We start from the raw sequence: 16,233 nt of genomic DNA on the forward strand, positions 1-16,233 counted from the left end.
GGACATGAATCAGGTCTTTTGCTTAAAACATTCCATAACGTGAAAAAAACAAACAAAACAAACTTTTTTTCAATATCTTCTGAAAGCATCACATTGACAATAGATCATAAGTTTATAAATCTGAATGCAATGTTACATTTTCTCTTCTTTTTTTAAATAAAAAAACGCCAGTTCTGTAAATTGGATCTAATGTTTCGGTATATTTGCCATATTGCTTGTTCTGTTGAGTACAAATTATAATGGTAGAATACTTATCTGGTATTAAGACATAGTATTTGAACAAAACAACTCTCAGATATGACAATACATCTAAAATGCAGAAGTTTTGTAGCGGAGCATATAAACCAGGCCTGTCCAACCTGCGGCCCTCCAGGTGTTGTGAAACTACAAGCCCCAGCATGCTTTGCCAGTAGACAACCTGTTGATAGCTGGAAGGGCATGCTGGGACTTGTAGTTTCACAACATCTGGAGGGCCGCAGTTTGGACAGGCCTGATATAAACAATAATGAAGATACATATTCTGAATGGTTTCTCTATATTGTTTTATTTCAGACAGATATGTACACAAGCATTTTACAGATCTAGATCATATTCGTCACATATGATAATTCAATCATTTACAATACACGATGACACAAATCCTAATTTCTTACTGGCTAATTCATCTGGACGTTAAATGACATCAAACGTCTATGTGAAAGCCACACCGGTCTCAACATTTACACAAACACAATACTGAACTCAAACACTAAAATCATACTGTGATACAAATGCACCCGCAGAACGGTAATAGCCAAGCCCAAAATAAGTATAAAAGAAAGACAAATATTTTCTTGATCTAGCTTGAAAATAGTAAATACAAACATAAATATCAAGAATCCTAGCGGTATAAACTCAACAGTGTATTTAAAGAAGGCGCTGCTCTAAACATCGTGAATATATATATATGACCTTAACGAGTTATTGTTCACCCCACATGTAAAATAAAGGAAAAATAAGTTTCTTTGTAAAAGACCAAGTAGCAAAAGCAAATAGTGAACAGGAAAAAAAAATTTCTATTGTTACTCTAAGTCTTGACGCTCTAGACCTGTGCCCCGTCCCTCTATTTGGTAAATGCAGAGATGATGGGAGTATGGGTATGAGAGATCTGACACAGTGGCGATGAATAAAAGCCGGATGCTGGCTGGAATAGCGTCTGATAAATGAACAGCTCGGAGTATATTGATGGTCTAGCACAGTGATGGGCAAACTTTTTCAGGAGCGGGCCAAATAAAAAAAGAAAAACTTAAGGCGGGCCAATATAATTTATTAAAAAACTCAAATATCGAAATATATAATACAAATGTTTTGAACGGGACGGGAGGGTGTTATATAGCAGTGTTACCTCTATAAGTGCAGCGATCGTACAGACACAGCCCTTATTTCAGCAGGTTGTTGCAGATCCGTCTTTCTGGTGAGCCACTAACTGACAACACAGCAGCCAATCGAAATCCGCCTTAGTATATGCTCCAGCCCATCTCTTCTCACATGACTTTCAGCCATTAGGGGGCGGGCAGGTGTTTAATTGATTGACATACAAAGTGTCTTTTTAGGAAGGAGGATGAAGTGTAATGGAGGAAATAGCTGGGAAGGCATAAAAATGAAGGTTCTGACACACAGGGTCGGCCCTAATAATTTTATGCATATTTTAATGAAATTTTTTAAAATATTGGCGGTTCGGATAGAACCTTTAAGTGGGCCGGATCTGGCCCGCGGGCCGTAGTTTGCCCCATCACTGGTCTAGACTATATTATGAGTGGCCAGACCCTTATGATTACAATGAATGGGGGGGAAGAAACCCCACAACCCCACAATACTACTATAAGGAGAGGGGGTTAATAGGGTAACATACAGTATAAAGTAAAAAGGACAAGTCTATATTAATATTAATGACATATTTAAAACAAATGCAAAGCTGAAGGAGCTATCACTCAGTATGCCATTACTTATTCTAAACGTGCTTAACTTTTATTGTAGAACACTACAAATGTAAGAAATATTTAACATGACTTTTGATGGAAGTTCATCATCGACATAACTTTATTTAGAAGATGCCAAAAAAACCTATAGCGCAGCAGTGTTCTCCCCAGAATGTTGTATCATCCGGGTGGCATTAAGAAGTAGCCGGGTGGGGGCAGTTGTAATACTTTGAAATGATATTGATATGGCCCACACCTGTCAGGACTGGTCTAAGACACTGATGGCTGTAGTGCTCACATAGTGCCTGCTAAAACAGGAGAAATAATGGTTTATTATATTATAATAGGACTCTGTTGGGCTCCAATAGCCGGGTGGGGGTGCCGGGGAGAACACAACTACAATCAACAAAATATAAACCGAACAATATAGAAATAAGGGGCAAGAGAAACAAAAAGGGTGTTTTATTGTATATACTTTTATTTGACTGTGTATTTAGAGGCAGTAGTGTCTTTGTGGTTGCTTTTTTGCTATGGTGATAACATATACTTTGAGTTATTGTGTCACCTAAAAGATATACCTATAATAGACATTGTAAGCTTCCAGGACATTAAAGGGAAGGCTCCAATCTGACCCCATTTTCACAATTTTACCAGGGTCCTGTTCCATGTAGATGGACAGAAAGAGTAAGGGAGTGACTCTCTAGAGGCGTTACTACAGCTGAAGCACAAGAGGAAGGAAGGAGTGACTAATGGACAAAAACCATGGGGGTCCCGTTGTCGGTTTAAAAAACATGTCCAGCTCACAGGCTATTAATGTAATCATGTTCCAGGAGCCCCACATGTCACTTGTCCACACTTCTCAGGAGAACATCAGTTGCTGACAACAATAAGGGACATTCATGGAAACTGGTGCACAGCACAAAGGTGATGTAACCCATATCAACCAACTAGAAGTCTGTTTTCATCTTCTAAAATGTACTAGAGATATGGCAGAATTGGTTTTAATGAATTACAGAACATTTTTTCTGTGCACCAGTTTTCAGGTCTCCCAATAGTTTAAAGCAGCTGAAGCGGCACTTCTGTTCATGATTGACTGGCCCCACTGTTCACTGGTAAGATATCCCCACAAATGCATTGTCAGCGTTTCCCAGCTCTGGTCCTCAAGACCCTAACATCCAGGGTTTACAGGATATCTGTGCTTGGAGATGGCTTAATTAGTATCAAATATGCACGAGCATGGATATTCCTAAAATCTGGATTGCTAAGGAGCCTCACGGGCTGGTTTTGCATACCTAACACAGAGAGTATACCCCTGATCCAATAGGCCATGCTCCTAAATTACTAAGTCACAACCTGTCTCAGAAATCAGGCCTATTATTGGCTATAGATTTGAAACTTGAACAGGTGAAAAGTGAAATGACTGGGGTAAAAAACACTCCTGGGCAGGAGGGACAAATGTGTGCTTCATGACAACTCCTGGGCAGGAGGGTCGCACACGTAATCGATGGTGACTCCTGAGCAAGAGGGTCGCACACGTAATCGATGGTGACTCCTGGGCAAGAGGGTCGCACACGTACTTCATGACAACTCCTGGGCAGGAGGGTCGCACACGTACTTCATGGTGACTTCAGGGCAAGAGGGTCGCACACGTACTTCATGACAACTTCTGAGCAGGAGGGTCGCACACTTACTTCATAACAACTCCTAGGCAGGAGGGTCGCACACGTACTTAATGACAACTCCTAGGCAGGAGGGTCGCACACGTACTTCATGACAACTCCTGGGCAGGAGGGTCGCACACGTACTTCATGACAACTCCTGGGCAGGAGGGTCGCACACGTACTTCATGACAACTCCTGGGCAGGAGGATCACACATGTACTCTCCTGGCGACTTCTGGCGGCCAGGTGGGTTGCACATGTACTTCATAAAGACTCCTGGGCAGAGGGGGGTCACATACTTTATGACTACTCTTGGGCAGGGGGGTTTAACACTGTACCAATATCAATAATGATGATTATTACAGGTAGCCTCACATTGAAAGCAAATTGCAGGAGAACAGTGGAAGAGAGACATTTGCAGGACAAGTCTTCTGCTCACACCTGCATTTAGTCCAACTTTTTGGTCAATTATTAAAATATCTAAGATTAAATGTATATTTGGAGATGTTATTTGAAATATAAGAAAAGGGACAGTCTTTACAAGTACACGAGACAAAATCATAGCAGTAGTTCTATAATCCTCAATCTGTCTATCCTGCTGTGGTGACAACCAAAATGGTCTACTGCACATGTAGGCAAAGTGACTGTGTGCAGATGGGGAACAACACTGTAGTTTTATGTTGTGATGAAACTTTAGAGTAATATTATGTGTTACTTTATGTTTCCCATAATTGCAGAATGTGTGACTAGAATAATACAAATATTTCCATTGATTGCACGTTTGTCAAAAGAGTGTATTGGCTGTTCTGCGGATCCGGACTTCGGTACCTAATATATGACAGCTGTCTTAGTTGTACTGGTGGTTTTATTAATAAGTTGGCAGTGAAAATGTGCCAAACTGTGCTAATCTGAATAATCAGAAATGCAATCAGAAGGCTATAATGAGGAAAAAGGAAAGAGCTTCGTTAAATCCTTAAGTATATGTATGTGACTGTTTTCTGAGTGTTTCTCCATCAGGCTTGCTAAGTTATTTGAGTCTGACATGCCTATGCAAGTATGACAAAGATTGGCTTATTGACCATTTTTGCCTGGGGTCCAGCTTTGTGACCTGTGGATTGTTCTAAGTCTATGTATTGGTCTCTTTAAATGAACATATTGGTGTAAATATCTTGGGTCCCGACCCAAAGGTTAGACCCCTAGTGTAATAGTGTAGCCACTGATATTTTCAGCCATTCCAGCTCATAAATAAGTTTGTGCAGGTGCGATGTTATACACAAAGTTCATACACAAGATGAGGTTCAGATGCACTGGAAAGTCGGACTCTGATCAAAAAAGCAAAAGAAAAAAAAAAAAGAAAAAGATAAAGGGGACTTGTGCTAATACCAACTGGGAGGGGGAGGGGTTCAGGCTACTTGCGGGCCATAGGACTGCCCCTCACACAATAAAAACAACAACAAATTTGAAATAGGTGGTAGATCTGCTGATCGGATTCTTCTACAGCTCTAGTTGTCTCTCCCAACTTACTAGAACAGATGTGTCCGTAAACTAAAACCTGCACAAGTTAAATTAAAACACAACAAAAACAAAAAATGTATGATTGGTGCAACTGTAAGCACCTTGTGGCTTTCCTTTGAAAATCCCAGAATCCACTGTAGCTCATCAAGAGCCGGGGAGCCGCAGGTTGACTAGTTTCCTTTAGAACAACCATCGCCATGGGCTGGCATTAAATGCAACAAATATATTCTGCAGACTGGACTAGATTTTTTTAACACAATATATACAGTGTATGACACAATTAAACTTTTTTCCGTTTTAATGGTGATTTCAAATCATATCCTTTAAATGAAACCGTACATCATAAAATTCGTTTCGCACAGCAAATAAAGACACAGAGAAAGGATCGGAAAGTAGATGAACAAAACAGACAACACACAGAAAAACTCAGCTCAACAAATAGAATAACTTCATAGTGGAAATTGCCCCTCTGAAGAAAAATCATACAAGGTTCCTAAATGTAAACAATTTGGTTATACAAAACCACTTCAGTGTACACTACTGACATACGCAGCATTGTATGGAATGTGACAATGAGAGACACGTGGAATTTAATGATAGGCATAGGACATCTATGTGTAACAGGGTGTGGTACTTCTTACAAGCCTCCATTACCGCTAGGGTTCATGGCATTGAACCGTGGGTTTCCTGCTCAGAACATATTAAGTATGTACATGAAAGGATTCCCATGTTGCGGCTCTATCACCGATACAAGCAACATTTACTGGGGAATCATGCAGCACCAACACAGCAAAGTCTACCCCTGTGATATGACAACAACGATATGTGTAGCGATCATGCTAATGACATACTGGGAGGCTGTGGAGGAGAAGAAAGTGAACGCAGGCTGCTCTAAGCCTAGACCATGAACCGGTGTTCTTTGCCATCATGGGCCATTAGGATGACATTGCGGTTGGAAGTCCAGATGAGTCTTGCTAGCTTCAGGGCGTTGAGGGAGCCAGGGGAGGCCGGCTGGACAGGTGGAACCTGATATGTTTTAATACATCGCAGTTGAGGTGCAGAGTTTAACATCCCGATACTTCCCAGCAAAGACGTGTTCATCTGAGAAACACAAAATTATTGGTGAAGAAATGGAAAATACTAAAATGGTTTTCATCTTAAGCAAGGCATAAAAAACCCCAAGATACAATATGAGCGTACATGCAGGAGTGTATTAGACAACATGCTGGAGTTAAAGGCTGTCCCCACTGTAGTAGATGAGAATACAAAACTTCCTATATTAGCACCAGAGACCCTAAGATCCAAGAACCTATCTCCCTAGTAGCATAATAAAAACTGAGGAAGAGATGGTGGATCAGAAAGGTATATTAAAAAAGGCTGCAAAAACAATAAAATTTTGAACTGTAAATTTACTATTGTTATTGTTTTAAGCTAAACAAAAAGGAAAAAAAGTGGCTATTTCTTTCCTCATAAATGGCCTGAAAATGCAACACCCCCCCCCCCCCCTCATTGGACCCGCTAGTCATTGTCATCATTGATATCTGTGCCTATCTTTCATGCCAGATTTAAACAAGCTGTGACTCTCCAGAAGCTTTGGAACCACTGGACCTACCAAGTCTCGACAAGGTTGGTAGAGCATGCTGGGACTTGTAGTCCCACAACAGATGGAGATCCACAGGTTACTTAAACCTTCTTCGCACAAGAACTTAAAAGCTGTTGATGCAACACCTGAATATCTCCAGATATTATTCCTTCTTAAAGTCCGTACCATCAATCTACACTACTGAAACCAACTCACTGTCAGCTGCTAATGTCCTTATAAAACAGCTTTATCAGCTTCAGGATTTCAGGCAGCCAGTTTTAACCCTGCAGTATCCTCCGTGTATTACACGTGTAGGAGGGAAGGAAAATCATCGCATCCGAGGACGTTAAAAATGTGTTATTATTGGTGTTAGGTGCAGAATTGTGACCGGGGTGGAATATAAGTCATTACTTTTTTTTTTTTCTGCTCCTGCTCAGCAGCACAATGGTGTCAGAGGGTGTAAATCATCGCATCTCTACCAAGGAGCACACAACCACCACTGACATTTTCACAATTTAAATCATCTTGAGTAATAGCCCTTTTAAGATGACTAATGTTACTGATTTTCCTACATTAGTAATAGCTCTGAACAGAACATGGATAGAGGAAGCACAAGCAGTGCAAGAGGGCAGACTGTACGGAATGGAGAGGTAATTAACACATCCCGTGCCACAGTGTTTGCAACACCTTCCAATATTTGCAACACCTTCCAACATTTGCTGCAGTTTATTAGATGTACTTCCATTCTATAAATCCTTAGACATGTAAAGAGCAAAGTAAAGTCATCACAGGACAAAGAAAATAAAAAAACCTCTCCCTATAATTATATAGACATATAAAGAAATACATCTTGCAAGTCAATAAGTTAAAGCCACCAGAAGGTGGACAATCCTTTAAGCAATCCTACCACTAGCGCAATGACAGATACACACGGCTAAACAAATGCATTGGTGTTCAGTTTGATTGCATGCATTGGAAACAGGCACAAAGCTGCATAAGACATTAACCCTGTGATGGATGAGAGATAGTTTACATGATCTTTCTTTCTAAAGTTTTATTTAAGAATGTTTACTAAGAAATAATATAGGTCACAATTCCTGCAGCACATTCCTTATAGTTGCTACCTAACTGAGATGTGACAGTGATAGTAAAGACAGAAGGCAAAGAAGAAGGAAGGGGCGGCGGGCAAAGAGGAAGGAAGGGGCGGCGGGCAAAGAGGAAGGGACATAGGGTAAAGATAAAGGGACATAGGGTAAAGACAAAGGGACATAGGGTAAAGAGAAAGGAACGAAGGGCAAAGATCAAGGGACATAGGGTAAAGATCAAGGGACATATGGTAAAGATAAAGGGACATAGGGTAAAGACAAAGGGACATAGGGTAAAGACAAAGGGACAGAGAGAAAAGAGGAAGGAACGAAGGGCAAAGATAAAGGGACATAGGGCAAAGATAAAGGGACATAGGGCAAAGATAAAGGGACATAGGGTAAAGATAAAGGGACATAGGGTAAAGATAAAGGGACATAGGGCAAAGATAAAGGGACATAGGGTAAAGATAAAGGGACATAGGGTAAAGATAAAGGGACATAGGGTAAAGATAAAGGGACATAGGGTAAAGATAAAGGGACATAGGGTAAAGAGAAAGAGACAGAGAGAAAAGAGGAAGGGACGGAGAACAAAAAACTGGTAGAAATAAAAAATAGGAATAAGGGTAGACATTTCTTCTGATCCATAAAGTAAAAATATATTAATTAGGCAACAGACACATTGAAAGATCCAATAACTGCAATAACGCTCCTGATGATAGCTTTAGTTGAGGAAACAGAGTACATATAATCCCCATGCAGAGATGTACTGACAGAAGTGACAGCACTTAGTAAAGCAACAATTAGTTTGGTGGCTACAGAATCACAGCAAGTGCCGTATAATTATTCAGATCCACGTGTCTTGGGGTTTGTCAAACTTGTAATCAGCAACCACTGAGAAATGGCCAGTTCTCCATTCACAGCTAGAAGGAATCACCCCAAATCTTTGAATCCGGCTTAGGAAACAACATAATGTAATATATAAGTACCTGTGTAGGTAAGGAAGAGTAGGACCCCCATGATGGTTAGTGATCAGGTAACATACAGGATTAGCACCGCAGGGCTTCCCAGCTGAGGCCCTATCTCTAATAGGCCTGACCGGGATTACCATACACCCGTAGCAGCAGGGTGACCAGATATGAAGAAAAGGGGACTTACAAGACTTCCTAGTTGTGGTCATTACATCACCAACATACACACAAACACACTGTACACCAACGTCACATTAGTCTTATCATACTGACCATCAATGGTCGCACCTCTAAGATAAAGCTACATTGTACATAAACAGAAGTTCAACTCAATGAACATAAATGATTTTGCACAAAAGGAGAACCAATCAGACCATAGCTGCCATTTTTCTTGCAAAGTTTAAAAAATGAAAGCCAGCATCTCATTGGTTGCTGAGGTTTAAAGCACATTTGCACACATAGCATAATTCTATTAAATAACACCCTATAGCTGTGAACATATCAAGATCACACTGTACTAAAATCATGTGTTTTTTTTTTCTTCTCTCAATGATATTTTACAATAAGAATCACGTGACCACTTCTAAAATATTGCGATCAATCGGTTATTAAAATCATTGCTGCTGTAATTATATTATGTATCAGATAGAGGTGGTAAACATTGCTGTAAGCTTTAATTACTTAGCTGTAAAATGTAAGTGCATTAAATCATTATATTGCACTCTAACATTACCACAAGGAAACTGGAGAAGAGCGGAAACCTTTTAATCAATAAACATACAATCCTGGCTCGGAACAATTAGCTAAATATGTTTATTATGGTGTAAAATATGCAGTTAACACTTTACTGGTTACAGTCTAACCGCAGCACGGAAGATGGAGAAAACAATTAAGCCCAACAAAAATCTAAATCGATTATGCACAAAATGATAGGAGAGTTGTACATCTTTTAGAGAGCTGGACACAGCCAATGAACGGAGACCTGCATGGATGAACTGTTGACTGAATTTACATAACTGGAGCCTGGGAGTACCCCTGGCCCTCTAAGCCCCACCCACTAGATTGTTTTTAAAAAAATATATATATTTTTTTAAATCAAAACCATTCTGTCACATCTCTGGTCTTGATACAGAACAAAGGTAATTGCAAGAAATTACATTTTTCTACAAACACCTTCTAACATTCATTACCTGCCAGAATGAAATATGGCTGTCTTTATTGGAGTAGGTGGCCAGATAGCGTCCGTCTGGGGCAAAAGAAACTGCTGTTATTGGTCCTTTATGGCCATGGATATTCTGAAAAACAAATTAAAAATACATAAGACTATTTTGATAGACAGGAGACTTTGTTGCATGAGTCAAAGTTTGTTGAAAATACAAAGGACAAAAAAATAAATTGAATCTTTGTTTGTATGCAAGAAGCTTTGTCTGCGGTAAACATTTCCTTCTTATTTCTCCCGAAGGCTTATTGTACATTATGAAGGCACGCACTTCTTTCTTGTTCTACATTAAATATTAAAAAAACAACAACAAAAAAAACAACTCCAACAAAAAAAGGCTGTGTTCTAGCGTCTATGCTGCAGCCTTGTGATGAGCATGGTCTATAACTTTATAGCTTTGATTTGAAGTGTAAATACGTCCAGCTGTGCCTGCTTCAGATCAGACCATTGTCCAAAGACTTGTTAATCCAGAAGCCCTTGATCTTTAATGATTAGAAATGCCTCTGTGCGTGTTCTACACTGCATCCTAAGCTGTTCTGCTACACCAAACGGCATAACTTATTGGACTGCTTTGATAGAACTTTGCGACACAACATTCCATCTGTTAGAGATGTTGACTGCGGTTCTACTTGATCATCATCTCATCAGATCCTCACCGCCTGTACCAAGATCTCCTACCACTGTCTCCTGAAGAGCACATGCTTTCATATCAGTGTGCCATTTAGGTTCTATACACTATGGTCCCTGTATAATGCTCATCTCATAAACTAGAAAATGTCAATGCACTCAGTGGGAAGATGCTTGCCTATATTCATATCTGCCCTCTGGGTGACTCGGAGGGTGGGTATAAAAAGAGAGGTAGGTGTGACTCGATTACGTAATTTTCGTTGTAACGCCACGTCTCTACCCACCTTGGAGGCAGACGAGTGCCCTTGGTGAAGAACTGCCTCCTCTCTTGGGAGGTCTTCCCCTAATTAGGGCATCCAGTGGCCATTCCTGGACAGTAGTCAACTATAAAATAAACGATGCACCATTTTCCTATGCTTTAGTTTTTAACCAAACATTTAGTTAAAAAGTAAAAGATTGTTCTGGCTAGGGTCATGAGTTCAATTCCCGACCATGGCCTTATCTGTGTGGAGTTTGTATGTTCTCCCTGTGTTTGCGTGGGTTTCCTCCGGGTGCTCCGATTTCCTCCCACACTCCAAAAACATACTGGTAGGTTAGTTGGCTGCTATCAAAATTGACCCTAGTCTCTCACTCTGTCTGTGTGTGTGTGTGTGTGTGTGTGTGTTAGGGGATTTAGACTGTAAGCTCCAATGGGACAGGGACTGATGTGAATGAGATCTCTGTACAGCGCTGCGGAATCAGTGGCGCTATATAAATAAATGGTGATGATGATGATGGTTCCCATGTACTCCTTACACACAGCGGAGGCAGCACAGTAAGCAGTTATACCATTGAGGCATGAGGTACTCTGTGCTTCAGGCCACAGTGATGTCATCAGACAACAACATGTGAACAGATTAGAAGCTGAATATTATTCCATACACTTATAGGCCACCATAGCTGTTTCTAAATTTCATGGAGAGTCCCCAGTTTTAATAATTTCTCCCTTCACTATCGACCAACTCTATAGCAAATGTAATGTTATTCTGTGTGTTTCACCTATACTAATTCTGTCTGCTTTATATGTTATTTACAGAAGATGAGTATTTAAAATGCAAAAAAGTGACACTATAATGAAGATCAATAAACAAGTCGCGATAAAGGTATCGGTACCCCAAGGTTCCGTTCAGCGACAAACAGAACCCTGGAAATCATTTTAGAATGTTGGGAACAATGGACCAGAAAGAGAAAAACCTCTGGTGTTCCTGGAGTCAGGAACACTTGTTACAAATCGTCAGACAGGGAATATGCAGCTTCAGACCTGTGTTGGCTTTGAAGTGGGCCTAAAAGGCCAAAGTTACTTAAATCTACACTAATTTCTCCCATTGATGCTAGTCTGCTGGGTTCATACAGAGGCCTCACTCAGGATTCAACCTGTATCGTCTCTACATCAAACACAGCTGCTGAATGAAACTATGACTAAAGCCCCATTAAATAAACCTACACGTCTGCAACACAGACCTCTAAAACACTTATCACAGAAGCATCACGGATACATCTACCACTGCTAATATAATTCCCCATCATACAGCCCCTGGCTTTACAATGTGGGTCATGTGATTTCTGAGAGCCGGCTTTCAATGAGAGCACAAAGTGACCTTGAGGAGCAGGGTATAAAAATACATTTATCACTGAAATGGCATGTTGCCTGTCAGTCAATATATGCCTCTCATTTGTTAGAAGGCCGTCCTGCTGTGATTCCCTCATTACAATTTGCTTTAACTTCCTGGGCAAATGACAAAACACAAAATGAAGCCGCTTCTTCCCCCCAACCAGAGTTAATCTACGGAAAACAAGTGACAGCTGCAGCCCAGCCAAGGGTTACTGGACCTAGTTCCAATGACATTAACTCTTTAAATACATGTATACCGTCACAACGCACACCCAAGGATAGTTACGATTATTCATTGAAAACGTCCAAAGACAAACAACTGAAGTTACAGTTAATAGTTGTCAAATGAAATACAGTAAATCGCAGTGTGTTCTTCATAACGCATTAACTAAATCGGCGGAGGTTGTGCAGGGAGACTTATATTGGGAAACCGGCGCAGAGTGTATGGCCATGAAACGATTGCTGCGTCTGATAATGATCCCATTGCTGGGATTATTCATAGACAAGTTGGTAAACGTGGCTGAATGATGAACGATATCAGACTAATCCATCGGGCCTCACTCATGTTCGGTCGTACGTCAGGTTGTGTAGAGTATCTTGTGTGAGATAGCTGTGTGTGTGCCCAGAAAAAGACATTAGAATCGTTAGACGTCTTAGAATTAAAAAGTATTTGTAAGTGGGCCAGTAGCTGTCACAGAACAACTGTATGCAACTAATACATACCATAAAAACATTGTACGCATTGAAATCATCTATATGTAACTAGTGCAAAAAAACAAACATTTTTATTATATTTGAACATAAATATTTACATAAATTATTATACTATTTTACGTATTCTGATGTGACTTTAACTGTACAGACACGTGCGTATCCTGCTGTCGGTTCAGAGTGTCTGCCGCATAGGCAGAGCGTACTTACACCCAGATTCAAATAGAAACTCATCTTGACATATGTTTGGATTTGAATACGGGCGGAACTATGCACAAGTTCAGTGCTCTTTTTACATGCAAGTTGTGTTTGGACAAGAATACTACTGAAATCCTTAACTTTCTACATTAGTTTTTGCTAATGGGCAGCACAGTGGCCAAGTGGTTAGCCCTTCTGGCTAACAGCACTGGGGTCATGAGTTTGATTCCCGACCATGGCCTTATCTGTGTGGAGTTCGTATGTTCTCCCCGTGTTTGTGTGGGTTTCCTCCGGGTGCTCCGGTTTCCTCCCACACACCAAAAACATACTAGTCTGTCTGTCTGTCTATCTATCTGTATGTGTGTGTGTTAGGGAATTTAGACTGTAAGCTCCTATGGGGCAGGGACTGATGTGAATGAGTTCTCCGTACCGCGCTGCGGAATTAGTGGCGCTATATAAATAACTGATGATGATGATCTCTCCCAAGCTAAAGCAACAATTTTACTAAAAAGACTCCTACTTCCAAAATAGGATCAAACCGATTAAAAAAGTCTCTGCAGCCTTATTGTATCAGAAAATTGATAGATTCACTTTAAAAGAAACATCGATAGCGATTTAAAAAACTTTATGAATATATGGAAAAGTATTACTATACATGGTCACAGAGTATACCAATTCTGTTACTGACTAGCAAATACTACACTATAAAGATGCTGTACTATAATGTTTTATTTTAAAGCACAGAAACTCAAAATGTATATTTTTAATATGATATTGTTTTATGTTACACAACTTAAGTAAAAAGAAATATGTTGCTTGCACAAGTATTAAATCCCCACACTAATATATTGTAGAACCACCAGCTTGGAGTCTTCTGGGGTTTGCATGTACCAGAGCATTGCATGCGTTTTGGGATCGATTTTGGCCCACTCTTCCGGGCAGATTAGTCTGATGACGCTTATACAACCCAATTTTCAAATAGCGCAACAGATTTTCAATCGGACCGAAATCAGGGCTTCGATTGGGCCATTGTAGGACATTCACCTTTTATTCCTAAGCTAGCTTGGCTTGGGGGTCACTGCCCAGCTGATAGATGAACTTTCGTCCAAGCGTCAGATTAGAGACGAACACAGTATTTACCTGCGTTTTGTTCTATCCCCTGTACAGCTACACGCTGCCACCACCCTACGTCCCTGTAGGTGTGCTGGTTCCTCAGATGTGGGCAGACAGATTGTCACATACTGGCAAAAAGCTCTATATTGTTCTCATCTGCCCAGAAAACCATTTATTTGTCAAACTCCAGGGGGTAAATGTATCAAGCGGAGAGTTTCCGCTGCGTTTGAAAAGTGGAGGTTTCCTATAGCAACCAGTCAGATTCTAGCTATCATTTATTTAGTACATTCTACAAAATGATAGCTAGAATCTGATTGGCTGCTATAGGCAACATCGCCACTTTTCAAACCCACCAAAAACTCTCAGCTCGATACATTTACCCCCAGATGAGTTTTTACCTGGTTCATGTGGAGTAGAGGATTCTAATGTGCCACCCTCCCATACAGCCAGCGTTATGTACAGCACTTGTTATGGTGACGCATGAACATTTATTCCAGTCTAAACTTCTGAACTCTGCAGCTTCTTCTACAGCTGGGTAGACACCTACGAAATCTCACTTCAGATGAAATATCTGTAACGATTTCAGCAACGACTGAAAGTCCCGATGATGATGCCTAATCATGTGTACACCTACATGATTCACCTTCACATCCAAGATCTGTATCTCTCATAACCATCTGCTGAAAAGATGGTGACTCTGTACACTGTACAGATATCTGCCTACACTGCTGGTGGTGAGTGCGTACACACTTCCACATTTGCCCAACATCGTTCCATCCTTTATCGTGATGTTTAGAATGTTTGGAAAAACTAATCAACGGATACAATGTGCTTTGGAACGATAAAACATGATTGCGGCAGTGTACACACTAATGTGATAACTGACCAAACGGTTGTAAATTGTATGATCTGCACGATAATTGCATAGATGTGTGCCAAGCGTAACGGATCGTTGTCCTCTCTGTGGCTTCTCATAAGTCCCCTTGCTTGTGCAGAGATTAGAGGGACAACGTTTTCTAGGCATGTTTTAGTTCAAAGACTCGCTTTTTCTTGACTCATTACACACTGTCTTTTTAAAAGCTTCCGTCTATTGTCCTTGGGTCATCAACCCTTTCTTGGTTTCACTTTATCGTACGCCAGACAAAATCTTTTTGTGATCATTTAAGACCCCTAGCATTATTCAGGCACTTCAGGTAAGCAATGGACTGACACAAACCACAGAACCGGAGGATCCTTTGCCCCAGATGTCCTCTTTCGCTCCTCACACCACCTCTTTGGTCATTAGTAGAGGAGTAATAGAGAGCAGCACATTGGAGGCTACTAGATGTAGTTATAACGGCGTCCTGACACTTCTCATAGGAATAAGAGTACAGAAGGAACGGAGCAAAACCACAGACAGGATTAGAGTGTAGAGAGTATCCGGCATCACCAGAGATGTGGGGTCTATATTAACTAGACACCAGAAATTTGCAGTCTATATTGCATGTCACCAAGGTGCACCCCCTGTATTGGATAGGGGTCACTGCAATGCATTCTGTATTGTATATTGGTCACTAGCAGATACAAAACACATATACACGAGGTGCTCCCTTCCATGTATGTAATAAGGTGCAGTCTCTGATATTTAGCATCTCCGCACCGAGCACCATCAATCACTAGCGGTATTTATTGAATTAGGATTGTACTATCCTTCAATGCCACATTAGCATACAAATGCAACATTTTAAAACATATACAGAGATTGTTATTAGGACTGAGTAAGAACAACACATCTGCCAGGCCACGCTCCCATCCACACATTCTGAAGCCACTGCAGACAGCAGAAATATAATTTCAGGTTTAAAACAACAACAGTGTTACTGAAATGGCCAGAAGCCTTAGAATCACTAGGGATCATTACGGACAACACTTAGGTGCTGAATTTGTACTACGTCACAGCAACCTGA

The 16,233-nt window shown here is 40.6% G+C and overlaps 1 protein-coding gene across 2 annotated transcripts in view; it reads right to left on the reverse strand.

Moving 5' to 3' along the window:
• Nucleotides 1-525: 525 nt before the first annotated feature.
• WDR7 (WD repeat domain 7) overlaps nucleotides 526-16,233 on the reverse strand; it is a 275,561-nt gene continuing 259,853 nt past the window's right edge. For both annotated transcript variants that reach the window (XM_075184972.1, XM_075184981.1), the window contains 2 exons: nucleotides 9,959-10,063; nucleotides 526-6,234 (listed from right to left, as the gene is read on the reverse strand). In XM_075184972.1, coding sequence (XP_075041073.1) covers nucleotides 6,031-6,234; nucleotides 9,959-10,063 — 309 coding nt within the window. In that variant the 3' untranslated portion in view covers nucleotides 526-6,030. The remainder of the gene's footprint in view (nucleotides 6,235-9,958; nucleotides 10,064-16,233) is intronic.

Source organism: Mixophyes fleayi, chromosome 1 (genome assembly GCF_038048845.1).
Source record: "Mixophyes fleayi isolate aMixFle1 chromosome 1, aMixFle1.hap1, whole genome shotgun sequence".
Classification (NCBI taxonomy): domain Eukaryota; kingdom Metazoa; phylum Chordata; class Amphibia; order Anura; family Limnodynastidae; genus Mixophyes; species Mixophyes fleayi.